This window comes from Triticum aestivum, chromosome 3B, assembly GCF_018294505.1.
Source record: "Triticum aestivum cultivar Chinese Spring chromosome 3B, IWGSC CS RefSeq v2.1, whole genome shotgun sequence".
NCBI classification, from domain to species: Eukaryota; Viridiplantae; Streptophyta; class Magnoliopsida; order Poales; family Poaceae; genus Triticum; species Triticum aestivum.
In genome coordinates, this window is record NC_057801.1 from 458,673,470 (window position 1) to 458,701,010 (window position 27,541).

General features: G+C 43.8%; 4 protein-coding genes across 8 annotated transcripts; 3 read left to right on the top strand and 1 right to left on the bottom strand.

Annotated features, from left to right (window-relative positions):
- Nucleotides 1-31: 31 nt before the first annotated feature.
- LOC123070345 (uncharacterized) lies at nucleotides 32-4,655 on the top strand. Of its 2 annotated transcripts, XM_044493496.1 has the most exons (3): nucleotides 32-910; nucleotides 3,163-3,242; nucleotides 3,376-4,655. In XM_044493496.1, the coding sequence occupies exons 1-3, from the start codon at nucleotides 771-773 to the stop codon at nucleotides 3,699-3,701; spliced, it is 546 nt and encodes a 181-aa protein (XP_044349431.1). In that variant the 5' UTR covers nucleotides 32-770; the 3' UTR covers nucleotides 3,702-4,655. The 2 variants fall into 2 exon arrangements, with proteins under 2 accessions (XP_044349431.1, XP_044349430.1); XM_044493495.1 differs by lacking the exon at nucleotides 3,163-3,242 and having other exon boundaries at nucleotides 37-910.
- LOC123070342 (violaxanthin de-epoxidase, chloroplastic) lies at nucleotides 4,632-7,092 on the bottom strand. Its single transcript, XM_044493490.1, has 2 exons — nucleotides 6,731-7,092; nucleotides 4,632-6,049 (listed from the first exon to the last, which is right to left on the bottom strand). The coding sequence occupies exons 1-2, from the start codon at nucleotides 7,004-7,006 to the stop codon at nucleotides 4,751-4,753; spliced, it is 1,575 nt and encodes a 524-aa protein (XP_044349425.1). The 5' UTR covers nucleotides 7,007-7,092; the 3' UTR covers nucleotides 4,632-4,750.
- Nucleotides 7,082-13,810, top strand: LOC123070343 (MRN complex-interacting protein). 3 transcript variants are annotated; one of them, XM_044493491.1, is made up of 5 exons: nucleotides 7,082-7,363; nucleotides 7,460-7,760; nucleotides 8,639-8,830; nucleotides 8,917-9,047; nucleotides 9,265-13,810. In XM_044493491.1, the coding sequence occupies exons 1-5, from the start codon at nucleotides 7,313-7,315 to the stop codon at nucleotides 9,406-9,408; spliced, it is 819 nt and encodes a 272-aa protein (XP_044349426.1). In that variant the 5' UTR covers nucleotides 7,082-7,312; the 3' UTR covers nucleotides 9,409-13,810. The 3 variants fall into 3 exon arrangements, with proteins under 3 accessions (XP_044349426.1, XP_044349427.1, XP_044349428.1); XM_044493492.1 differs by having other exon boundaries at nucleotides 8,639-8,785; XM_044493493.1 differs by lacking the exon at nucleotides 9,265-13,810 and having other exon boundaries at nucleotides 8,917-9,178.
- Nucleotides 13,811-14,028: 218 nt separating this feature from the next.
- Nucleotides 14,029-19,360, top strand: LOC123070341 (protein IQ-DOMAIN 31). 2 transcript variants are annotated; one of them, XM_044493489.1, is made up of 7 exons: nucleotides 14,029-14,277; nucleotides 14,736-14,869; nucleotides 15,322-15,558; nucleotides 16,093-16,296; nucleotides 17,215-17,274; nucleotides 17,422-18,439; nucleotides 19,007-19,360. In XM_044493489.1, the coding sequence occupies exons 2-7, from the start codon at nucleotides 14,777-14,779 to the stop codon at nucleotides 19,036-19,038; spliced, it is 1,644 nt and encodes a 547-aa protein (XP_044349424.1). In that variant the 5' UTR covers nucleotides 14,029-14,277; nucleotides 14,736-14,776; the 3' UTR covers nucleotides 19,039-19,360. The 2 variants fall into 2 exon arrangements, with proteins under 2 accessions (XP_044349424.1, XP_044349423.1); XM_044493488.1 differs by having other exon boundaries at nucleotides 14,030-14,277; nucleotides 15,319-15,558.
- Nucleotides 19,361-27,541: the final 8,181 nt, after the last annotated feature.

Genomic DNA, 27,541 nt, shown 5'->3' on the forward strand with positions numbered 1-27,541 from the left:
TTAACGCGGCAGCGAGATGGTTTTCAACATGGAATCAATAGGCATCCAAGGGGTAAAAACAGGGAGTGCATCAAACCTTATGGAATGATGTGCTAAAAGCATTGGAACGCATCAGATCTGAATGAAACCTGTGGATTGGGGTATAAAGCAGGTCAACCCGACGTAGGAGACTTTGCTTGCTCTAGCTTGTGTGAAGCACATCACTTTTGCTTCGCCAACATAATTGTATGCACCGAACTGAACTATCTGAACATCCACAAGATGCTCCAGCAGCCATAAGTGGGAACGCTTCAAGATGCTTAAACATCGCAACAACACATGTATTAACTACTCCCTCCGTCCGGGAAAAGTTGTCCCCAACGACATTTTGTGAAAATCACCTCCCCTTTCTTCCGACAAACTACGCAGCCCTCCCTCCGTCTGCTTCTCTGCTCCGTCGCCTCGCCACGCGCCGGCCGCCTGCTCCGTCGCCTCGCCGCATGTCGGCCGCCTTCTCCCCCTCGTCTCGCCGCTTCTCTCCGTCCGCACTAGAAGATCAAGAGGGAAGGGATCCCCTTTTCTGTAAAGCTCGCGCCTTGCCGGCTCCGTCGGCGGCGCTCGATGACCCGCTCCTCGTCCTCGATCTCCTCATCCTCGAGCACCTCCTCCAGACCCCCAGCTCCGGCAGCGGCGCTCGATGACCCGCTCCTCGTCCTCGAGCTCCTCATCCTCGAGCACCTCCTCCAGACCTCGAGCTCCGGCGGCGGTGGCGTGGGAAACACGACCAGGGCATGGGGAAGACGAAGACTTGCTCCAGAAGCTTGTCTTACTCCTCGAGCTGGTGGGCTTATGATGGAGGACCTGCACTCTTGGCTCCACCAGCGCAGCCGCTGCCGCTTCTGCTTCTGCTCCCCGCTCACCCACAGCGCAGGTTTGTCTTCTGAATTTACAGGTGATGTCTGTCTGTTGAAGCAAGCAGGTGAGCTGATTTTTTGCAGCGATTGGAGGAGGAATGGAGTATTGCAGAGGAATGGGTGCTGCTTCTTTTGTGAGCCATAGAGTATTGGGAGTACGAGTAAAGTACTGACAAAATTCAGTTAGCCATGGAGTACAATAGATGAACATACAGTATAGATTCAGTTAGCCTTGCACTTTGCATGCTTCCAGTATTGGTGAACATAAAGTAGATAAGCATACAGTATAAATTCAGTATAAACAGTATTGGTGATAATTGAATTCAGTTGGTGACAAAATCACTACTTTGTGTACACATTGACTGAATTTAACTTGGGAGTACAGTCACTACATTGCTTCTCTGCTTACAAAATTCAGATTGAATTTCACTATCAAAAGAAAAGAAGTGGAGATTAAATGCACAAGCACTTCAATTGTGTGCTCAGTAAATTACCAAGTTCAGTAAAATTCAGTCTATGAATTCAGTTTACTGTGTGCTCAATTGTGTGCATCGTTGGGACACTTTACTGTTCATGAATTGGAGTACATCTCTGCTTTCATGTTTTAGGTAGCATCATCCATGGATGCATTCACTATTTCAATCAACTCCTGTAGATTGGATTCAGTACAAAATCAGTTAACTCCTATAGAAAAGAGAGATTCCAACTTATAATCAATTTAATTCAGTACGATTTCTTTCCACCTAGTCCCCTGTTTCCAGGTCAAAATTGCATGTTGACACTAGTAGTAAGAGTAGAATAAGAATAATTCCAAATAAACTCAAATAAAGTTAGTCAAAAGTGACTATACAAAAATTTAGTCACAAGTTTGCTTTAGTATATGCAATTCGTAATGTTAACTAATTCAAATAAGCTAAGATCAATACCAGAACATGCCAATTATTGATGCTTTTTTTGTTTTCCTCTCTGTAGGAGCAGATTTGCTCCTGGTCTTTATTCTACAGGAGCAGCTTCTTGTTAGTCCTTGTACTATCCCTGTTGATATTATTCCAAATAAATTCAAATAAAATAAAAAATTCAGTCACTAGTGATGGATTATGCTCAGTAAAATTACCAAGTTCACTAAACTCGGTCTAAAATTGACAGCAAACTGCTGTTAAAACATCCACATTTTGTTATTTTGGTTAATTGAAAACAAAAGCTATGTGATGCAGGTTTGCATGTGAAGACCTTCACTCTGCGCTCATCATATAAGCCACTTTGTACTCTTATTGTGTTGTCTTTTCTCTGTCTTTCTATCAGGAAGGATTTGGGGATGTTTTCAGAGATGTTGTCCTTCTCTCATTTTAGACCATGATCATTTTAATGCTACAGTTCAGAAACAAGGAATTTAGTTGATGAAAGCACATTCCATGAACATCAAGGAAATTTTAGTAAACTGCAGTAGGATTTTTCCAAGTTAGTGCTTGCAAAATTTGTCACTGTCAACTGAAACATGAGTCTATGTTTCATTTTCCAAGCTAGTGCTTGCAATATTTGCAAGCATTATTGTTTTTTTCTTTGTACAATATGGCAGTAGAGACCATGGCAGTAGAGACCATGACAGTAGTGACCATGACAGTACTGAACATATACTCCCCTGAATTTTTTATGCTCCTATTCCACTTTATGAGTTTTTTTAAACTGCCAAATGACAATTTACTGAAGATGCAGAGAAGATGCTAGTAGTATCTCTCAAGTTAACTTAATCTTGGAAAGTTCACTTTATGTGCTCACATTCGATCGTGTGTAATAGTTCTACGAAGGTAATCTTGTAGAGAATAAGCTTAATAACCCTGCTTTTATGTGCTCACATTTTGAAAGCTTTTCCTTCTGTGGGTGCTCTAACAGCTCAAAAAAAAGTGATCATATATTAAATCCCTGAATAATGTTCTTTTATCTTGAGGAAATTACATAATCAATATTAGTGCCCGCCTAAAGGGGAAGTACTATGGGGTAAACATTTAGCCAAATGCAAATCAGAGCTGACCTGAATGTTGTTGCTTTAGACTTCAGAGTTTCAATATTGTTTACATCTTTGACATAGGATAAATGATTATAAATGCAGAGCCCACCTGAATGTTGTTGCTTTAGACTTCAGAGTTGCTTTATTGTTTACATAATCAATCTTTAGAATTTAGCCAGACTTATCGAGCCTTAATCATCATCCAACCACTTAGCCATCATTCCTTATAGCGTTATAATCTACTGCAATTTGATCTTGATGCAGAGAAGATGCTACTAGTATCTCTCACAAGTTAACTAGAACAATTGAAAGCAACAGTAGATCAGAAATTGCTTCTACTCTAGGTGAGGTTCAGAAATTATCCAAAGATTCAGTTAACTTTTGTTAACATTCAGTTAACTGATGAACTTTGGACATTGAGGGACACATTCAGTTTACTTCTGTGTTAACTGAATCTTTTTTGCAACATTTCTGCAGAGTACTCTCACCGGCAGCATGATCAATTGTGTTTGAAATTAATGAACAAGTGCAAGGATCAGAAATTGGAGCTTCTTCTCACCGGCAGCAGCACAAGCAGGGTAGCTCCAGGCAGCAGCACGAGCAGGCCCGCCTGGGAGGAGCAGCAACTTGCAGACGAGCAGCAGGTCGAGGAGAGGAGTGGGGGAGACGACAGGGGCCTCGAGGTTGAGGATGAGCTTCAATTCCAGGCCCGCCGGGAGCTCCAGGTCCAGGCGCTCGAGACCCAGGCGCGCGCAGGTCCTGGCTGGCGGGAGGGGATAGAGGCGCAGCCTTGGGCGGCGTAAGGGGTGACGGCGGGAGAGGATGGCGGCGGTGCAGCGCCATTCAGCCGTGGAGCCGCCACCCGTCGAGGTGGTCGCCGCGGAGGAGTAGGTGGATGGCGCAGCTCGCCTTGGGCGGCGCAGGTGGGCGCGGGCGGCGTTGGTTCACAGCGGTGGTGCAGCTCGCCTCGGACGGCGCAGGTGGGCACGGGCGGCGGTGGTTCACAGCGGCGGCGCAGGTCGTGGCCGTCGTCAACCGGTGCCGACGGTGGCTTGGGCGGCGGACGAAGAAAGGAGGAAGAAGCAACCGGGGGCTGATTAGCAAGAGATTCGAAGATGGAAGGTTTTTTTTGCAAATTTGAAAATGAACTAAGCGCTGGACAACTTTTCTCGGACGGAGGGAGTAGTACCTAGTTGTCTACACGATAAGACTTTTTAGAGCATATACCTCACTGATCTAAAAAGGCTTATAAAAGTTTGCAGAGGGAGTACAAGTTCTACGAGCAACGTTGACTGCACAAGATAATTGTACAGCAACCGAAACGGAAAACCAGCAGAGAATTGGGGACAGTGGGACTGGCATAGCAGACACAGTATGAACCCTTCTGTCCTGTTATGTGTGAGGATCCAGGATTTATACAAGTGATGAAGACGCCCCTTGAACATTGCATCCAACGTCGACCTGTCATGATGAGAAAAGCAGAAAATTCAAATTGACAATTTAGACACACAAGAGTATTATTACTGAACAATCTTTGTATCTATACTTGTTAAAGACTGGGCATGATGATGGCAGCAGAAGAGGTGAGGTATTATATGACAACAAGTATATACTCTCTCCGTCTCAAGATAAGTGTCTCAACTTTGTACTAACTTTAGTACAAAGTTATACTAAGGTTAAGACATTTATTTTGGGAAAGAGGGAGTACAAGACTAAGAAAATATACCTCCCAATTACAAATAAGCTCCATTTAACAATAGCGGCTGTCATTCTTTACATCTTTGTAAGTAGAGGTGCACATGTACATCAGTTGGGAAAAGAATTGCCCCTTTCATGCTGGGTGAACACTTCATCATATTCTCTGCATAATGCCAGCTTCTTTTCCTGGAGCGATCTGGTAATGCAGCCGTGAACCTTCGGGAGTTCCCAAAGGCGCACCCGTGCAGGAGCAGTTGTCAACCATATAAAGCTCCCATTTCTTGATACCACATTTCTCCAAAGCAGAGTCCAATCTTGGGTTGTCCCCGTCAGGATAAGACCCATCAGGGGTAACAAGCACTGCTCCAGTGTATGATTGTCCAGCAGCCTGAGCAGCTCCATGGTAATGGAACAGACCCCAGCTGAAATCATCTGAAACATCAACAATTGTCCAAAACTCTTTCGAAACCACACCATTATCCAGCACACTGAAATAAAATGTACCAGGTACGCTAGCTCTTCTCACTCTGTACTTTCTACGCCTCCAAACCAGCTTCCCTTCCAGGGTTCTGACTTGAAAAATTGGCTCATACCAAAATGAACCTTTAGCTTTCCCTCTGTAGAATAGTTGGTACTGGCATGGGAATTGGTCATATGCTGGATTCTGTCCAGCTACAACTCTCCAGCTCCACTCCAAGCCGTCCAGCCAGCCGACAAACAGGTCTTCTGCAACTTCATGGCTAAGCTTTTGTTCTCTGAACATTGATAGTGGGGTCACAGAGGGCTTACTAGGGATCTCAGCATTGAGCTCAAGGCAGTTGTGCTTTTGCAAAACACAGAGGGAAAAGGCCTCTAGATGCGGACTCTCGTACGATGCAATGCAGCGATAGTTGCAGACCTGGTCGGTTGGAGAGCAAGAATTCAGACACTGAATGGCTTTCCTACAGTCGGGATCAAACAAACAATTCAGTATTTGAGGACCGCAGTTTGTTATCATACAGCCTAGGGTAGACAGACCTTTTGCCCTAAGGTTTTTCAGCATAGCCACCGGTCTTATGTATGCATTAACCACAACAAGTAAGCAAAACCTAATGTCATCTGAGTTGTGCCTTTCCCACGCATTGGATATCGTCTTGAGGACTTCAGTTGATTCCTCTGTTCCACTTGGTTTTCCAACATTGATTAGCTTGCCAAAGAGGTCCTGCTCTCCAGTGTACTGAACAAATGTGGCTCCTAACTTGTTTATTAAGGACGGAGATGACTGAAAACAAAGTACATTTGGAATGTTCTTACTGCTATGTATAAGCCACTGAACAGACTCCTGGCCTGTTATTGCAACATTGACTAGCATATCACAGTGAGACAACTCTTTCTTAAGATCATCATGGTCAATCGACTTGTCGGTGAATACAAGCATTTCAAATCCTTCATCAACCCACTTCAACCTATCAGCCTAATAAAAAACAAGATACAAGATTATAGGCAGTAAACTGATATTATGAGATTCATTTCATTATATAAATTAACATGCAGATTTTAGCAAAGCAAGCAAGCAAAAAATGCACATTTCATGCACACCTACAGAAATGTATCTGACCCGTACCACTCCATATTATTCAATAATAAATAATGGAAGCATTTAGAACCGAGATAATGATAGTACTCCTATGCTTAAGAATTCAAGATTAGCAATTGAGGCTAAAACCTATGTTTTAAAGGCGTCCGTAAGGCGACGCCTAGGCGACGCCTAGGCGTCGAAGCGCTCCCCCTCCGCTTTGGAAAATCGACCGCTTTGGGCGCCTAGGCGTCGCCTAGGCGCCAAAGCGCCCCCCCTCCCTAAGGCGGTAAGGCGTCGCCTTAAAAACATAGGCTAAAACAACTAGTTCAAACATTAGCAGTGTCCAAAATGAAGCTGGTCTTCCAGTTCAGACAGTTATGGTCATACAGATGGTACTAATTGTTTACTGTATACAGATGGTACTAATTGTTTACTGTATGTAAAATTGTAAAGTATGCGCAGTAGGAGATCAGTAAAACCACTTCACGTTCCAAAGTAACTCCCACAAGGCCGCGATGTCTCCCCCTTTCAGAACGGTGTGAGGGGCGAACTGATGGGTTAAGAGCGAGGCCCTACCGTATGGCGCATAACCTCGTCCCAGGGCGTATCCTTGAGCGGGCTGATGCTTCCGTCGCCAACGACGGCCACGATGCGGACGGCGTCTTCCGGGGACGTGGCTTGGCCGGCGACGCTGGCAATCCCGGGGGAGCAGGTGATGCCGGAGAGGCGGCGACTAGCGGAACGCTTGGGGGCAAACACGGAAGAGGTTCTAGGGAGGCGGAATCCGGTCGGTTGGAAGATCCGAACGGCGGCGGTGGCGGCGGCAGCGGAGGTTGGGAGAGTGGTCGCCATGGGAGGGGACCGAGTGGAGGAAGCGGCTGCACGTCGCGGTAGAGCCTTCGAGGGGCTTTTCCTCGTGGAGCCCGGAGCCCCTTCTCAGCCGTCCGATCTAATATCAACAGTTGGTATTAATAATAAAACAGAGGGGATGACGCAAAATTTTATACCGAACGTGAAATGAAACGAAACACCACCTGCCGCGCCAGAACCTCCATTTAGAGCGGGAGAAACGCAAAATTTCCCCCCAATCCGCCTCCACCTTCTTCGAATCATTCTCGGCTCCTCTCTCCCCGGCCCGCTCGAGAACCTGGGTCCGCCATGGCGACGCTCTTCCTCGCCCTGCAGTGCGTGGAGTGCTCCACCATGCAGGTGGGCGCCTCAACCAGACGGCCGCCGCCGATTTCCGCTCCTGTTCGTTCCACCGCTGATCCGATTTTGTTTCTGTGTTGCCCTTCGACGGCCCAGGTGAAGCAGCAGAAGAAGAGCAGCAACAAGTGGGCGTGCGTGGTGTGCAACCGGCGCCAGTCCGTGCTCCGGGTGCACGCCCGCGGCTACCGCGCCGCCGACCTGCGCCGCTTCGTCCAGGACGCGAACCTCGCACGCGGCCGCGGCGCGCCCGTGCGCGAGGCGGACTGGGACCCGCCGGTGGCCGGGGATCAACAAGACGAGCCCCCGAGGGAGAAGAAGCGGATGGACTGGTCCGAGTACCTGGACGACACCGGGGAGCGTCATGCCGGCCGCGGCTTTGCCGATTCTCGTGATGATGGTATGGTTCAATCATGTTTGATGTAATGCCTGACTGCTTGCTTGCTCCAAATCTGCTAATGTATCTTTCAAGGTTTAATCTAACAGAGACCTTCCTGGACTGGAATCATGTAAACCTGTAGGGCCTGCCCGGCTGCTGTCTGAAATTGACATGCATTTAGATGTTATTGGAGCAATTCATACAACATTACCTATGCCAGCATTAGAATAACCATTTCACAAGTTCCTAGTATAATGAACCTGCATTTAAATGCTCGATTGCTTGTTATTATTTCTCCTGGAACTGGAATCAGATGGTTAAGTCGCTGCATTTTGTATTCAGGAATCAGGATAAGGTTGTATAGTATGCTTCTAAGTTGCATTCATGTTTATTCATTAGCAAATTGTATTTTCCATTACCTAGTGTAATATTGTTTGCGCAGAACATTTGGGTTTGCTTCTCTTTGCACATAACGCAATGCAGGTCGACTACGTGTTGCACTTTGCATCTGCTTTTCCAATCCGACCTAATCATACATTCATACCTGTGACCGTCGTGCCTGGCTGCTGATGCAACATAAGCGGGTGATGTGGGGTGATGGGCCGTGTATGGCTGGCTCTGTCTGTGGTGGCATGGGTTTGATCATGCTCTGTTTCAAAACAAAATGTTGCATATTGCAATACGTTACATGTTATATGCAAAGAAAACAAACCCTGGTGTTTTGCGCAGATGTTGTCAAATTAGATGGTGAAAATCGCAATATACTCTCTATTTATCCTCAGAATTTGTTAGCATCCCATTTCCAGGCATGGAATGGCCTCATTTCCAATGCGTAGTCCAATTATTTTTTATTTGAATGGTAATGGCCTAATTGTTCTCATGCTGCAATTTACAAACAGGGATTGAAGTGACAACTGAGCTACCCCAGGAAAGACCTAAAGCTCCTTCCTTGAAGAGGCCCCGAAAAGCCCAATTGGGTGTAGCTGGAAAGAGGCCCAAACCACCAATCAACCCCTCTTTATCCAAGATGCAGCAAATGGAACAAGGTCCAACTTGCTCAACTGTCTGCTCTGCAACTTCTACTGCTGAAGGTAACATGAAAAATCCTGATCACACTTTCTTACACCTGTCATGATCAAAATAGGAGAGTTGAAATAATCGTTATTGTTTTGTGCAGCACAAAGATCAAAGTTCAGCAAGTATTTGGACAGTAGCTTCTTTGAAGATAGAAATCAGGAGGGTTCTGGGCTCCATTGGACTGACCTTGATGAAAGTGCTCCCACTACTGAGGTAGTGGTGGATGATGAGGTACACCCCGATTTCATGTGATTGTTCTTGTCTGGGATTGCTACTCCTATATCCTATATATTTTAAATAGCAAGTTGTAAGATAAGATTAAATGTGCTGTTGGCAAAATGTTATTCTGTTTGATAGCACTATGGACTTTTGGAATGCTTTGAGTTGGACGAAAAGAGTACTGAAAGTAAATTAGGGTACATACTAACTTTTCTACGCAATTTAACAGTGTATCTGCTCAACCTCTTACTACGCACCCACCTTCATCCTTGGAGTTTCAGATACATCTATGTTACTAAGATATTCTTATCTTCAGATAAGTGTTGGATTAGGAATAGGAATTATAACTCGGAATGTTTTGTTTCATGTATAGACAGTTAGGCACTACTGCAGGAGCCCATAATGCATGAATATATTTAGCTTTCTTCAGTTATTAATATTTGAACATATATAACATGATGGTGCTAAAACCAATGGAAACATGTTCTAAACTGCCAGTCTCTGCTCTCTAGTTGACCGAGCACCAAACAACTCAACTCCACTTATTCCTTTTTTGTAACTTGCTAAGTTTATTTCTCCCAGATCCGGGTACCTTTCTAACTTGTCCTTCAAATGAATGTATCTAGCATTAATTTGGTGCTAGATACATCTATTTGAGTGACAAGCTTTTTCGGACGGAGGGAGTATAATATTATAAGAATGAGGCAAATGATCATACGGTAGTCGTAGGACTGTTGGACGCGCTACAGAAATACAACCTATACAGCTATGCCCAATCGCTTCACTAAATAAAAGGGAAAAGGGAACGCCTTTTCCTTTTCCCTTTAATCATGAGCTTTCTTTTTGCATATTAGTATCATTTATAATCTCTTGAAATGCATAGTCTAATTTAATTTGGCTATACCATGCTTCTCTCAGCCATGCACAAAAGCCCAGGCAAATGATTGCCTCTCTTTTCTGTTGGAGCGACAGAGCCATTAGTTAGCCACATTGTCATAGCACTGTTGAAGGACAAGCAATTGATTAACTTGTTCATTTTTTTTCCAGTACCTTCTATCTGGGTTATACAGTCAATATTAATAAGCTAATCTGTTTGGTTAGCAAGCGAAAGGCAATCACTAAGAGTGTCCCCTTGAAATTTCCCAACTTCGCATTTTATGAATCACAAAACCGTGATCAAGTTCAGACAGTTCCATTGTTGTGTTGTAGAGAAGGATGCCGTTCAGTTTCATTGTTTTCTCTTTCTCTCTCGTTCAAGCATCACGTTCCCCGCAAAAAAAAAGAAGAAAAAGCATCACGTTGTCAGTTTCACTGATAGATATTGCTGCTGCTATTGATCCATCCCAAATTTACACGAGTAGTTCGCTGGTAAGCCCGGAGTCGTGCCTGTGAGGTGTCGTGCTTTGTAGTGCACCTTAAAGCGAGCAAAGGCCGACAGCTCCGCGCGTCGTGGCACATATTCCTCTAGTGGTACCGAACAGGAACAGCTAGGCACGATACCCAGTTCCGCGCCCCTTGCCGTAGGCAGCAGGACGGCATCGTCTCGGCTTTCGATCATGACGTTCAGACCCTGAGAGGGGCTTCTATGTTTTTGCCCGTTGACGTTTCTTCATGCGTTTGCTTTACTTTTATATACAGCATCTCTGTTGTTGTTTTTTTTTGAGGGAAAAGAGTACAATTTACTCTTCAGCCAACACAAGGTCGGCAACTAGCGCAGCGCTCAGATCAGCCGGAACACTCGCTACCAAGTACATTCCATCCATTTTCCTAGCCCGGGCCGCCAGTAGATGAGCCATCTTGTTTTGATTTCTGCTGACATGTTGGACCTGAGCAGCAGCAAACTTCGCCAGCTCCACCTTGATATCAGCGAGTACTGGATAGCATGCAGACAAACTACTGGTGCCCGACCTGAGCTCATTCGCAATGTACATACAGTCTGTTTCCGCGATCATCGGACCAGTATAAAGGGCGGACAAGTGTCGCAACCCTGTCAGCAATGCCTGCGCTTCAGCTTCCTCCGCAGACTTGCAGCGTAAGCCATGTTCAGACAGCGAGAAGATGACAGAACCATCATGGTCTCTCGCAATTGCACCCGAGTGGGAATCACCGCTACCAGTTAAAAACGCTGCATCAGTGTTCAGTGTGACTGTTCCCGCCATAGGGGGCCTCCAGTGACTGATGGTGTGATCCACAGTGGCTCCTACCTCTTGTCCATCTATCCCTGTTGACAGCGGGAACAGAGAAAACCCCTTCGCCAAAGCACCCCCGCTCTGCAGCGCCTTCTGCTTCCCCTTACTATCAGTTTCCTCCCCCGAGCCTCCGCAGGTTAGTTCTTCCACGTACTGTTTTAAGAACATAGCGGATCGGCTAACCAGCTCCTTCCCTGCATTATGGGTGCAATCGTCTTGGAGGAACCAACACCGCCACAGCAGCAGTAAAATTTTCGTTCTAATCTCTGGTTTGCATGGGTTAAGGAGGATCTGCAGCCAATCATCACCTGAGTATCTGAGTTTTTCCTCGCTAGGTAGCTCCCAAGCTGCTCTCATTTCATGTCTTAGTGCCCTGCTCTTTGTGCACGAAATTACAGCATGAAATTCATCTTCCTCGCCGTTCCCGCAAATATTGCAAGTGCTTCCCACTTCCAGTGTGCGCTTCCATTTGTTCTTCTTTGTAGCCATAGTGCAAGTAGCTACTCTCCACCCAAATATCTTAATTTTCTGAGGCACCTTCGCCTTCCAAATAATGTCCCAGATACTACGATCTCTGTTGTTTTTTTATTGATTAAACGTGTGGGAGTACCATCCCTGTCAAGAATTGCTAGTCGTTAATTCATACCACCAACATCTCCGCATCAAATTGCTTGATGTAGATGCAAACTCGTCTACAAACACAATACATTTTGGTCTGCGTCGTAGGCTTGCCGTTCTTTCCCTCTCCCCCACCTCAACCAAAAATCTGCTGCGTCGCCATTTTTATAAAACTAGCGGGGCATTTAATTTGGCAGTTGAGTACTGCACCCTCTTCTGGTCGCTTCCGGATGTGAAGTCTTTGATACATTTTGATCGGCGTCACATTCTTGTGGGTGGCAGCTAATTTCACGGCGAGATATCTTGCGTGAGTTCAGCTGAAAGCTTTTGCTAAGCATAATTGAGCCTGTGATCATGTTCTCGCCCTTTATTCCCTCCCTTCGCTTTGCTCCATCTTTTTCTTTCCATCTTCTCTTTTATTCAAGGAAAGTACTAGTTGTGATTATTTTCAACTCTGGTTAGGTCAAGTACTTAGAAATTCATTTCAGTGGAGAGAAACGGCCTCCGGATAATAGAATCCGTTACGCATTACCTTACAACCGCGAGACAGCTGCCTGCCGCGGTGACACGGCGTGCTTTTCTGACGGCAGCGACATGGCAAGTGCGAGTATGTCACAAAAATATTGGTTTTATTAGTACGTGATGAAAATGAGTAGGACTATACAATCACGTGTTGCATCAATTGTGGCAAAATCATCGTTGTAGAGAAGAAAAATAACGCACCATGAATTGTGGGGTTGGAGTGTCTCTTATACGGTCCGATCCCATACTAACCCTTACAGTAGATCATTATTGTGCAATTGCACGCACGTCAAATCCAACCCCATCTCGGCATGATTCGCTGTTCACCCTGTACCGGCGGCCAGCGCGGGCGGTGGCCCAACCTGGTTCCCAGCGGCAGCAGAGAGCCGACGGTTGGTGGTTGTTGGCTGGTCCTGGTCGATCGATCGGCATTATCGTCGGGGCAATGGTTGGATTGGTTAACCTCTCTTTCTACGTCCGGCCTGTTTGCCCGCTCCGTGCTTCCTCCACTCTCCCGTACTAGTACTTGGGAACGGGACGCCGGACGCGGCAAAGGAAAGGAGAAGAGGAGAGAGATGCATTTGTCCGTCGCCGCTAGCTGCTTAAGCTTTGGGACGTCGTGTCTTTTGGCGTCCAAGGAAGTGATGGTGACTGGACATGGCACATTGCACAGCACCAATCGTCCTGATTGAAGCGGACCATTTTTATCGTTAACACGTCCGGAGGGCAGGAAGTGCACGCGCTACCGACCGCACGCACTGTCGTGGCGGATAGCAATTGCTGTAGATGGCCATCTGCTCCGGCCGTGCGTGCTTATGTTAATGGCTGGCTGATCGTGGTACCAAACCGGAGACGTGTCCGTTGCAGCGGAGCGGAGCAATGCGCCTGCCCTCTGCATCATCACCCGATCGATTCAAAGCTTAAACTAGCTCATTACTTTCTTTCTTTCAAGTACTAGCAGGCTTAGACGAGACACTAATAAAAGCAGAGTAGGGAAGATGGAGTAGGTGTTTGGGTGGTCATGCAAGGGCAAGGCTATTGTTTGGTTGACCGTCATATTGAAATTGCCATGATTCCGTTTCGAAAAAAAAAAGAAATTCCCATGATTCAGTGCACATTTCCGATGGGAATTCTGAATCACGGCGCAGTATTATCCGTCAGGTCAGTAGGGTCAGCATAAGCGCAAATGAAGATGCTAAACCCCACTGAACCCGCTTCCACACTTTTAACACCGGCTCCCGGACGCACACCTGCACTGACAAATGGTCCCGTACGTGCATTCCCAGTCCCACACCACCATCCGCTCCGACGCGCGCACGTACAGATGAAGGACAGCCAGCTCATCACGCCACCAAAACTGGAAAAGCGGAGGCCGTGCCAGTTTACAGCAGCCTTCGGCAACTCCACTTTTTATTCAACCAACCGCTCTAAACCCGACGCCTCACTGACATCTCGTCCTGGAGGTTTGCTGGCCCCACCGCCCGGCACCCAACTGCGTGGGCGTGTCAGCGCATCCCGCAGCTAAAAGTCACCAGCGCAAGGACACGGCGGGCTGGTTTCTCCGGCTGGCCCCACTCGTCAGCTTGCGGATATGTACGTCCCGGCAGGTGAGGCGACGGTGCATTCCGTTGCGGTGCGGGCCCCGCCCACCGTCTCAGTCTGTCACTCGCTCCTTTCCTCTTCTTCTCTCCAGCTCCCCATTTGCGCCTTCGTCTCTCTCCCCAGAACCTCTCTCTCTCCTCTGCTCCACGCCACAGAAGAGAACAAACAGTAGGAGGAGCGCTCTCCTTCGGCCGCGAGCGTCTGCGTCCCGCAATGGAGGCGTGATGGTTGGCGCGGATAGAGGGGTAGCGGGACAGGGAAGGTGAGCAATCTGCCGGGAGAGCGCCGACGCCCCGCCCAGTCCAGCCCAGGTTCGTGCGCCATTCCCTTGCTGCATTTTCCTTTTGTTTCCGCGGAATCCTCGTGCCGCATTATGCCCGTGTTTCCGCTGCGTGCTCGCGCGCGAGACCGCCGGCGTTCTGCGCCAACTGCCTGTGTTGTGTTGGTCGTGGGGTTCGTGGTCGTGGCTGCCGCTTTTCGTGGAGTTGCTGGGCTTGTGCTTGCTGCTTCTTCAGATCCGTTTTCTCCTGCCGGTTTGGGCCTTGCTTGCTCGCCTTCGCGCTTTTCCTGCCGTGGCATTCCAGACATCGTCGTCTTCCTTCACTGTGTGTCCCTGCTTTTTTTTTTACAAGATTTCCAGTGTAACGTTTGCTGGTTACGGCTACTTCGGCGTGCCGCCTATGTTTTTTTTTTTTCAATCCAAGATTAAAAAGAGCGGTGTGGTGTTTGGATCTGTGTGCTGAGTTGCTGACGACTTGCTCTACTGCAGGTCCAGAATTTCCGGTGTTTGAGCAGTTTTAGTAGGCTGCTATGGGGAAGTCCCCGGCCAAGTGGATAAAGTCCGTGCTCCTCGGGAAGAAATCAACAAAATCCAATTCTACCAAGGCAAAGGATCTTCCAGCAGTAAGAACTTTAATAATGCACATATCTTGTTAATTAAGAGCTAGTTTTCCTAAGGGTTTGACAGTTGAGTTACGCAATTCGCAGTAAAAAAAATTACCCCCTCTGGTCCAAAATAAGTGTCGTAATTTTAGTTCAAGTTAACAAATGTTACTAGTTATATATTTTTTCTGGTCCAATTTTGGGTTTATCGATGCATTCTTCTATTTTAGCTTGAAAGAAAATCCTAGCTAGCTCTTCCACAATAATGGTCTTGAAGGCAATACTTGTACTAGGACATCAAATTCTAGTCTCCTTGACTGGATTGCACACTGAAGAAACATTAGATGCATTGCTTTTCATGTTCCTCTCTGCTTTATTCATGTTCTCGGGTTGCTTTCAAGTGAATATTGTGTTTTTCTTCTACTTTTGATGACTAGTTGAGTTAATCATATCTCTTCCCTGAAATATAGAAGGCTGCAAACAGCAACGGATGCACTGCTGGGAAGGAGCCTGAATCCTCTGATAATTCTCCCCTCATCTCGGAGCCGGTACTTGTTAGCTCCCACAATGTGTCTGAAATTTCCAACTTGCCCAATGGGAGGGCAATCGAAAACATGGTTAGAGTTGGGTCCGACACGCAAATTAGTCCAGAGAAACTGAGAGAAGAACTAGCAGCAGTGAAGGCGCAAGCCGCTTTTCGAGGTTACCTGGTAAGTGCTAAGCACCTTTCTTATCAACTGATTCATACAGTATTTGTACAGTTCATGCCATCTTGGTGATGCGTCTGCTGACTGCAAAACTCTGCAAGTGTTGCTCCTAGCTTCTAAACCTTTTATGTAGTGCTGTAGTGGCTCATAAAAAAATAGAAAAGGAAACAAGAATAGTCAGCCTCACGAAAAGAAATTCAAACGTGATAAAAAGTTTGATGGGCTTATTGGCTGATCTCCATCAAACAATTAGTAGCTTCTGCTACTTTAACACCTTCACAATTTTTTTCAGGACACTATAGAAAGCACCCTCTGCAATAATGTGTCCCGACTCCCTACATTAATTATTGTTTAAAAAAATGCATTTTGAATCCTGGGCATCTGGAAAGGCATACATGGTTTGGACAACTATAAAAAGATGCATTTATCTGGGTGTACTGGGGATCATCCATTCTCTGCTGCAGCAAACATATTCATTTTCATTTAGTTGCAGCAGCACAGTGCTAATGTTGGAACGGTTGTGAACTTGTGGTGCAGGCACGCAGGGCCTTCCGCGCATTAAAAGGTATCATCAGACTTCAGGCACTGATTCGAGGGCATCTTGTAAGGAGGCAGGCCGTTTCAACCCTTCGTGGAACATGGTTGATTGTGAAGTTTCAAGCTCTAGTTCGTGGAAGAAATGTTAGATTTTCTAGTGCTGCCACGCAATTAGCTGTGAAGTTTGGTCAACATAAGTATGGGGTGAGACCTGATTCCTTTCTACTCAGTTTACCACTGTTGTAGACAATAAATGCTTGCGCCCATGAAAGTGTGGTCTGCCACACTATTTTTAAATCACTTATTGCACAAAATAATGCATGCCTCAACATCAAAGCAGCACAGTGACCTTGAACCAGACCCCAGCATATAAAGTACGAGTAGCATACAAAACTAAGTGTTCAGTAAACGTTCTGTACTTGGATTACTACAAATAGCAAGAAAATAGTGTTAATTGTGTGCCTTTCTGCATCTTGTTCTGCATTATTTGGTCATGGTTATGTGCAAGTTCAGTGTATTATTGTATTGTCGTGGATAGTAATGAAAACTTGCCCTTTACCCTTAGATATTTCTTCTTAGGTTAATAACTTATTTTCTTAGGTCGTTTTAGAATTTTCTCCCTGGGTGCTTTGGACCCCAACAGGCTTTGTTCACTTGGTCCTAGTGCAACTCAACATACTCTGTTCCCTATCATTAGTTTACGATCGACACATAATGGTTTTATCGGAAAATTCCATAGATGGTTTCAGCAGAGCTTTCACTGTCACTGTTGATATGCTGACCACTAAATAACGTCCCATATTTGTGACATTTAACACGATTTGGTAATACACAGAAGTACCAACAGTTAGAAATTGCTCACTAGTCATGTGTTTTCTTGTGAAATTTAACATTAAAAGAGTTGCCCATCTGTTGAAAAAAGGTCATGGAATTATTCTGCAAAACTACAGTTTGAATTGTTTATGTTGAGCATATCATTGTATTATTTATCATGCTTCCTCTTTCTTTTCGCCGGAAGGTGATTGCTCAAAGTCTAAAACGTAACTCTGCATTCCCCTTATGCAATTTTTACTGTTTGGTAGCTAGTATGGCACAAGAATCTAAACATATCTTTGTTGTTAGGGTGACAAGTCGTCGGATGCATGGAAGGAGAAGCTATCTTCACATCCATATGTTCGAAAGGTATGCAATAGTTTTGAGAAAAATAATTACTGGTCAGGAAAATAATCTTGACCCTGCTCATTCTTATCTAAGAAATGCATGTCATCACAGCAAACTTACTTTCTATTTATTTCTAAGTTGTTCTAACTCATTTTTGCATACTTATAGCTTCTGTCTTCACCAATTTTGGTACAAGCTCTTCACGTTCAGTATGATGAGACAAACCCCAATTCAGCCCTCAACTGGCTGGAGAGATGGACAATAAGCTGCATCTGGAAGCCTGTTTCCAAACCAAAAATAGTTACTGACGGGAAACCACAAGTAAGGAGGGCCAGTTATGCCATGGAAACTCACTCAGCAAAGTTAAAGCGCAATGTTCGGAAGTCTTCTACTGCCACTGTTGAGACTCAGGCAAATACCGTTGAATCTGAAAAATGGAAAAGAAACCCACGGAAATTGAATGGCTCACCTGCTGATTCAGTACCAGACAGCCAGTTATCTGAACTTGAGAAGGTTAAAAGGAACCTTAAGAAGGCAGCTAACTCCATGGCTGAAGCCTCTAAGATATCTACCAAGGCTGATGTGTTGAAGGTACCTAATTCCATAGCTGATGAGCTGAAGATACTTGGTTCCATGGCTGAACCCTCAAAAAAATCCAGCATACTGAACGGTATCTCTGACCATCAAGACAGCGAATGCGAGAAAGCACTAGAGAGTACACGTGAGGCTCTGTTTCCTCTTGAAACTCAAGATTCTCACAGTGGCAATCTTTTGGAAAATTCAAATATAAGTAAGTTGGTACCTGACATAAAATATGATCTAGAAGCATCATTCTTAGGGGACAAAGTTAATGAACCCACTACTGTCGCTCAAGCAGATGAAGTCATACAACTGCAGAACCTTGATAACGGATATGATATTATAGAAAGGAAAGAAGAGACTAGGTCCAAGGAAGAACCTCTGCCTAATGGAAGCCTTAAAACCAAGAGAAGGTCTTCGTTCTCTAATTCAGAATACCCTGAGAGTGGAACCAAGAATACTCCAGTTCCATCAAGGAAGCCAAGCTATATGGCTCCAACAGAATCGTTAAAGGCGAAATTGCGAGGACCACCCAGATTAGACTCTGATCTACCAGTGGACAAGAATGCCTTCACTCGACGTAAGTCTCTTCCTTCTGCTGCAAACAGTACGTTTTATTCCCCATTTGAATTCCCCTGAAAAACATAATTTACACATACACAAAAATCAGTTCAAAATAGGGATGCTCTTAGAAGTGATAGATACCTTTTCTAGATAATGTCAGCGAATACTCCCCACCCTCTGCATCCTACAATTCACATACCCAAATTATTAGTCATTATAGTATTTTGCGCCATATGTGATAACAATAGCGACAAACTGCTTAATCAAGAGCAAAATCAAACATTACATAAGCAGTTATAAAAACCGCCACCCAAACGATGACATAAATCCCTTGGTAGCCAACAGCAATGATGCGCTAAAAAGTGATATATGTCATCATAAAGGGGTGGCAATGGCTACTCAACTCATTAGCTATCTTCATATGTATGGTTGCTGATGTTGTAATGTCTATCTGTATGCATCTGATTACTTCAGATTTTGCAGCTTATAAGTTGGAACTACATGTTTGGAAGAAATTTCAAGCTGTATAAATTGTTGATTTCTCAAACCTAAACATTCTGTTTTGCTCTTCGTTACTTAAATTCCACTTCTTTCGTCCTACTATCTGCAGATAGAGCAATCAAAACAGAATGGAGGCGGTGAAGAGGCTATCAAGCTTCCAACAGAAGGGTGCATTATTGTGGAAGAAATTTCAAGCTGTATAAATTATTGATTAGTTTATGAAGTTTGCTGATGTCTACCTGTCTCTGTCCTTGTTGTTCTGTCTACGTTATAAACATATGTTCTTACGCCCTTTTCGAACTAGCTTGTGGTGATATGTTTGGTGCTATTTTTTCCTCGAGTTATCTTATAGTTCCTTGGTCCGTGTATTAAATGTATAGCTCCAGTTATTTGGCTCATTTCTGTTTTGATGACGACACAGCATAACCGATTGCATTATGAAGTGCCAAATTACAAGTTTGAATAGCCTCTCTTTTTTCTTGCTTCTCCTCCACGTATATTTCCACCTTTTGCTAATTTCAGTTTCATTTTTGTTGGTTTTTCTTGGCTCAAATGGGCTTGATGCCTTGTATATACATATATCACATCTCTTATACTTTAATCACGTCATGTATGGCTGAAGAACTCACCTGAGATGGCTTAGAGCATCTCCACTCGTCCCCCCTCGGACCACTTTTTTTGCTCCGGCGGTAAGAGAACGTCCTAGTCGTGCCCCCAACTCCTCACTTTTCGCCGGATTTGGGCAAAATTAGGGCCGGCGCTCCTAGGCCAAACCCAACCCATCGGGGGGCACTTGGGGGGCTCCGACGCTATTTTCTACATGCAAATGGCCCACCGTCAGTCGTCCATCGCCTCTCTCTCATGTTTGTCTCCTCTCTCTCTCTCTCTCTCTCTCTCTCTCTCTCTCTCTCTCTCTCTTGTCTGTCTCCTCTCTCTCTCCTCTATTTTCTGCATGCAAATGCCCGCCATCAGCCGTCCATCGTCCATCCGGTCTGGTGGCTGGGAGAGCAACGAGTGGAAAAAAGTTCATCCCCAGAGCAAAAATTACGCCGGGGCCAACCGGCCCAAAAAACACCTCCTGGGGGGCTCAACGGCTGGAGATGCTCTTATGTTCCAGAAGAGTTTTGGTCCAATAAAGCTCTAGATTAAAGAAAACTCGAGATTACTGCTATCAGAGATGCAGCGAATAGTAACTAGACCCAGTGGCCTTCCTCTCAAACCCTAGGCAGCCGCCACCGTTCCTGCCGACGAGGCCACGGGTCCCCTTCTCCTCTGCATGCCACTCTGGCGGCAGGAGGGGTTGGGAGCTTGGATTAATGATACGTCTCCGTCGCATCTACTTTTCCTAACGCTTTTGCTCTTGTTTTGAAATCTAATTTGCATGATTTGAATGAAACTAACCCGGATTGACGCTATTTTCAACAGAACTACCATGGTGTTGTTTTTGTGCAGAAATAAAAGTTCTCGGAATGGAACGAATTTTTTGGAGAATTGTTTTACAATAAAAGAAAACACTGGAGCCAAGAACCACCGGAGGGGGGCCCTGGTTGAGCACAACCCACCAGGGCGCCCCCCCTCCAGGCACGCCCAGGTGGGTTGTGCCCACCTCGTGGCCCCGCAAACCCTAATTCCGACGCTATAAAATTCTATTTTCAGAGAAAAAAAAGAAAGGAATTTTCATTGCGTTTCACGATACAAAGCCGTCGCCTTCTCCTGTTCTTCATCGGGAGGCCAGATCTGGAGCCCGTTCGGGGCCCCGGAGAGGGGAATCTTCCGTCTTCGTCATCACTAACCCTCCTTCATCACCAACTCCATGATGCTTCCCACCGGGAGTGAGTAATTCTTTGGTAGGCTCGCTGGTCGGTGAGGAGTTGGATGAGATTTATCGTGTAATCGAGTTAGTTTTGTTAGGGCTTGATCCCTAGTATCCACTATGTTCTGCCCTAGGTTATGACTGTTATATGATGAATATCATCCAACAAATCTACCGATCCAATGCCTACGACTTTTTCACATATTGCTCTTGCTAAGTTACTACTGCTGCTGTTACTGTTACACTTGCTATAAAATCATTGATATTACTATTACCGTTATTATTACTGTTACCACTGCTATCAAAACCATCATAGTACTGTGCTACTGATATTTAATCTCCAAGTGTGGTTGAATTGACAACTCAACTGCTAATACTTACAAATATTCTTTGGCTCTCCTTGTGTCGAATCTATAAATTTGGGTTGAATACTCTACCCTCAAAAACGGTCGCGATCCCCTATACTTGTGGGTTATCAAGACCTTTTTCTGGCGCCATTACCGGGGAGCATAGCTATATTTGTTGAGTCACTTGGGATTATTATATATTTATCACTATGTAGAATCTGAAGGACACCAAGACTAAGATTTTTCCTCTAAGACCAGGGGAGGTAAGGAACTGCCATCTAGCTCTACACTTAATTCACCTTCTATTTTGAGTAGACTTGCAACACCACCACATGCTATTAATCATGATATGTTGCAAGTTATTGATGATGCTACTTCTGCTATGCATGATACTCATGATGGTGCTAGTACCTTGCTTGATGATAATGTGCCACTAGGTGAATTTCTAGAAGAACAAATTGCTAGAGCTAAAGATATTGAGAGTGCTAAAACTGATGAAATTACTGAAACTGATGAAGTACTTGAAACTAAAAATCTTGAAACACCTATTAGACCTAGCTCTCCTAGATATGAAATGCCTAAGGTACCTGAAGGTTATGTTATGGATGAGGAGACGGCTAGAGGTTTTCTTGCTTGCAATGATACAGATGATCTTAAGAGATTATTATGCAAACTGAAAGAAAACTCTTTGAACGCTAGAATGAAATGTGATCCTAAGTTAGTTACTTCACCTACCTTTGTTACCGATAAGGATTATGAATTCTTTGTCGACCCAAAGTTGATTACTTTGGTTGAATCTGATCCTTTTCATGGCTATGAAACTGAAACTATAGTGGCACATCTTACTAAGTTAAATGATATAACCATCCTTTTTGCTCATGATGAGAAAATTCGCTACTACTATATTCTCAAATTATTTCTGTTCTCATTAAAGGGTGATGCTAAGATTTGGTACAATACTCTTGCTCATGGTTGTGTGCGTAGTCCCCAGGATATGATTTATTACTTCTCTGAAAAATATTTTTCTGGTCATAAGAAACAAGCTGCCTTACATGAGATATTTAACTTTTTGCAAATTGAAGAAGACAGTCTCCCGCAAGCTTGGGGAGGCTTCTCCAATTGCTTAATGCTTTTCCTGATCATCCACTTAAGAAAAATGAAATACTTGATATCTTCTATAATGGACTAATCGATGCTTCTAGAGACTTCCTAGATAGTTGTGCTGGTCATGTTTTTAGGGAATGAACTATTGAACAAGTCGAGGAATTATTGAATAAAATATTGAAAAATTATGATGATTGGACTCTTCCCGAACCGCCGCCTAAACCCACTCCGAAGAAGAGGGGTGTCTTATTTCTCAGTCCTGAAGATATGCAAGAGGCAAAGAAATATATGAAGGCAAAATATACTAAAGCTGAAGATGCTAAGAATTTACCACCTATTGAAGAAATACATGGACTTGACACACCACCACAACGGGTGGTAGAGGTAAATTCTTTAATGAAGTTTGATGAAAGTGATATCCCATAGAATAAGCATCCTAGTCAATGCCTTTATGAATTTGATAACTATATCAGAATACAAGATCACTTCAATGCCAATGTTATGAAACAATTGAAATATAATTCTGATATGATTGCTCACTTGAGTGACTTGTTATTTAGAATCTCCAATGATGTTAGAGGCGTAGGAAAACATGCCTCTATGGTTCAAACCCAGTTTGAACAACTTGCTAAATCTCAAAGAGAGTTGCTTAATGAAATGAATAATAATATGAATGATCATGCTAGTAGAGTAATGACTAGAGGAGGTAGAATGACTCAGGAACCACTTTATCCTGAGGGACACCCGAAAAGAATTGAGCAAGATCTCAAAGAATTAATACTGATGCACCTAGTCCTTCTAAAAAGAAGAAGAAAAAGAAAAATGATAGGACTTTGCATACCTCTAGTGAACCCGAAACAGAAAAACCTCCTGAAAATAATAATGATGTCTCTATTTCTGATGCTGAAACTGAATCTAGTAATGAAAATTCATCTAGTGATAATGAAAAATATAATGATGATGTTCATGAATACACTCAACCAGACAATGATAAAGAACCAGATAATGATATTGAAATAGAACCTGTTGTTGATCTTGATAACCCACGAACTAAAAATAAAAGATATGATAAAAGAGACTTTGTGGCTAGAAAACATGGAAGAGAAAGAGAACCATGAGTTCAGAAACCCATGCCTTTCCACCTAAACTAGCTAAGAAAAAAGATGATGAAGAATTTGAACGCTTTGCCAAAATGCTTAGGCCAGTCTTTTTGCATACTCGCTTGACTGATATTTTAAAGATGGCCCCTTATGCAAAGTATATGAAAGACATCATCACTAATAAGAGGAAGATACCGGAAGCTGAAATCTTCACCATGCTTGCTAATTATTCTTTTAAGGATGGAGTACCTAAAAAACTTGGAGATCCATGAATACCAACTATACCTTGCTCCATCAAAAGAAATTATGTCAAAATTGTTTTGTGTGATTTAGGAGCTGGTGTTAGTGTTATGCCTTTCTCCTTATATAAAAGACTTGATTTGAATAAACTCACACCTACTGAAATATCTTTGCAAATGGCTGACAAATCCACTGCCACACCTATCGGTATTTGTGAGGATGTGCCCGTTGTTGTTGCAAATGTTACTATCTTAACTGACTTTGTTATACTCGAGATGCCCGAGGACGACAACATGTCGATTATTCTTGGTAGACCCTTTTTGAATACTCCAGGGGCTATTATTGATTGCAATAAAAGCAAGGTCACTTTTCATATCAATGATAATGAGCATACGGTGCACTTTCCAAAGAAACAATTCCAAGTGAATGGTATTAATGTTATCTAAAAATCTCCAACACTCACTATTGGAAGTTTTCAACTACCTCTACCTACTGCCAAAAAGAAATATGAAATGCTTATTGTTGAGGACATGCATATTCCCGTTGAGGTAACTTAGTGTTTTATGAAAGTTCTTCGGTTTCATGCTAATCGAAGGTGGTTGTTAATAAGACCTGATCAACCTTATTAATGGATCATTTTTTAGAGGTATGAAGACGAAGAATTAAGTAAGCACAACCTACTGTCCTTATCTTTTGTTTTCTATTTTTCCTAGTTAAATAAAATAAAATGCCATGTTTCGTCTGTTTTTTGAATTTCTTGTGCAATAAAAAATTACCCAAAAATAAAAGTTCTCAAAATGCCCAAAAAATTTAATACGATTTGTGGTTAGGAACCTGGTATATGTTTAATAGATCCTCCCCAGCAACGGCGCCATAAATTCCTTTTGATGTTTGCCTGAACTACGTTGGTATTTCCTCAAAGAGGAAGGGATAATGCAGCACAACAACGGTAGGTATTTCCCTCAGTGATGAGACCAAGGTTATCGAACTAGTAGGAGAACCAAGCAACACAACGTAAACAACACCTGCACACAAATAACAAATACTCGCAACCCGACGTGTAAAAGGGGATGTCAATCCCTTTCGGGTAACGGCGCCTAGAGATAGGCAAACGGACATGAGAGAGTTGTAAATATTGATAGATCGAACGCCAAATAAAATAAATTGCAACAAGGTATTTTTGTATTTTTGGTTTAATACATCTGAAAATAAAAGGCAAAAAAAAAATATCGTAAAGGCAAATAATATGAGAAAGAGACCTGGGGACCGTAGGTTTCACTAGTGGATTCTCTCGAGAACATAGCAAACGGTGGGTGAACAAATTACTGTTGGGAAATTGATAGAATTTCAAATAATCATGACGATATCCAGGCAATGATCATTATATAGGCATCACATCCAAGATTAGTAGACCGACTCCTGCCTGCATCTACTACTATTACTCCACACATCGACTGCTATCCAACATGCATCTAGTGTATTAAGTTCATGGAGAAATGGACTAATGCAATAAGAACGATGACATGGTGTAGACAAGATTTATTTATATAGAAATAGACCCCATCGTTTTATCCTTAGTAGCAATGATACATACGTGTCGCCCTTCTGTCACTGGGATCAAGCACCGTAAGATCGAACCCACTACGAAGCACCTCTTCCCATTGCAACATAAATAGATCAAGTTGGCCAAACAAAACCCAAATATCGGAGAAAAAATACGAGACTATAAGCAATCATGCATATAAGAGATCAAAGAAGACTCAAGTAACTTTCATGGATAAAAAGATAGATCTGATCATAAACTCAAAGTTCATCCGATCCCAACAAACACACCGCAAAAAGAGTTACATCATATGGATCTCCAAGAGACCATTGTATTGATAACCAAAAGAGAGAGGAATCCATCTAGCTACTAACTACGGACCCGTAGGTCTACACAGAACTACTCACGCATCATCAGAGAGGCACCAATGGACATGATGCACCCCTCCGTGATGGTGTCTAGATTGGATCTAGTGGTTCTGGACTCTGCGACGGCTGGAATTGATTTTCGTCAACTCCCCTAGGGTTTCTGGAATATTGGTGTGTTTATAGAGCAAAGAGTTGGTTCAGGGGCACCTGAGGTGGGCACAGCCCACCTGGGCGCGCCTGGGCTCCCAGGCGCACCCTGGTGGGTTGTGCTCCCCTCGGAGCACCCCCAGGTGCTTCGCCGGCCCACTGGATGTCCTCTAGTCCAAAAAAAATTCTCCAAAAAGTCTTGCTGCATTTGGACTCCATTTGGTATTGATTTCATGCGATGTAAAAAACATGCAAAAAACAACAACTGGCACTTGGCACTATGTCAATAGGTTAGTACCAAAAAATGATATAGAATGACTATAAAATGATTATAAAACATCCAAGAATGATAATATAACATCATGGAACAATCAAAAATTATAGATACGTTGGAGCCGTATCAGCATCCTTGCTACCTCTTGAGCTTGTGTTGGTTTTTCCCTTGAAGAGGAAAGGGTAATGCAACAAAGGAGCGTAAGTATTTCCCTCGGTTTTGAGAACCAAGGTATCAATCTAGTAGGAGACTATGCAACAAGCCACTGAATACCTGCACAAACAAACACCAACTTGCAACCAACACGACAAAGGGGTTGTCAATCCCTTCACGGTTATTCGCAAAGTGAGATCTGATAGAGATGGATAAACGGTAAAGTAATATTTTTGGTATTTTTGGTTTATGGAACGGAAAGTAAAGATTGCAAAATAAAGGAAATAGGAAACTAGACTTGTAGATCGGAAACTTATATGATGGAAAATAGACCTGGGGGCGATAGGTTTCACTAGAGGTTTCTCTCGAGATAGAAATTATTACGGTGGGTGAACAAATTACTGCCGAGTAATTGATAGAAAAGCACAAAGTTATGACGAGATCTAAGGCAATGATCATGAATATAGGCATCACGTCCATGTCAAGTAGACCGAAACGATTCTGCATCTACTACTATTACTCCACACATCGACCGACTCCTGCCTGCATCTAGAGTATTAAGTTCATAAGAATAGAGTAACACATTAAGCAAGATGACATGATGTAGCGGGACTAACTCAAGCAATATGATGAAAACCCCATCTTTTTATCCTTGATGGCAACAATACAATATGTGCCTTGCTGCCCCTGCTATCACTGGGAAAGGACACCGCAAGATTGAACCCAAAGCCAAGCACTTCTCCCATTGCAAGGAAAACCAATCTAGTTGGCCAAACCAAATCGATAGTTCAAAGAGACTTGCAAAGATATCAAATCATGCATATAAGAATTAAGAGGAGATTCAAATATTATTCATAGATAAACTTATCATAAATCCACAATTCATCATATCTCGGCAAACACACCGCAGAAGAGTATTACATCGAATAGATCTCCAAGAATATCGAGGAGAACTTTGTATTGAGAATCAAAGAGAGAGAAGAAGCCATATAGCTACTAGCTATGGACCCGTAGGTCTGAAGTAAACTACTCACGCTTCATCAGAGAGGCAATGATGTTAATGTAGAAGCCCTCTGTGATCGATTCCCCCTCCGGCAAGATGCCGGAAAAGGCCCCAAGATGAGATCTCATGGGTACAGAAGCTTGTGGCGGTAAAAAAGTGGTTTCGTGGCTCCCCTGGATGTTTTTGGGGTATAAGAGTATATATAGGAGGAAGAATTAGGTCAGGGGAGGTACGAGGGGCCCACAAGGTTGGGGGGCGTGCCCCACCCCCCTGGGCGCGCCCCACCCTTGTGACCGCCTCGCGGTTCTTCTGACTTGTACTCCAAGTCTCCTAGGTGTCTTTTGGTCCAAGAAAAATCATGGCGAAAGTTTTATTCCGTTTGGACTCCGTTTGGTATTCCTTTTCTGCGAAACTCTAAAACAAGGAAAAAACAGAAACTGGCACTGGGCTCTAGGTTAATAGGTTAGTCCCAAAAAACATATAAAATAGCATATTAATGCATATAAAACATCCAAAATAGATAATATACTAGCATGGAACAATAAAAAATTG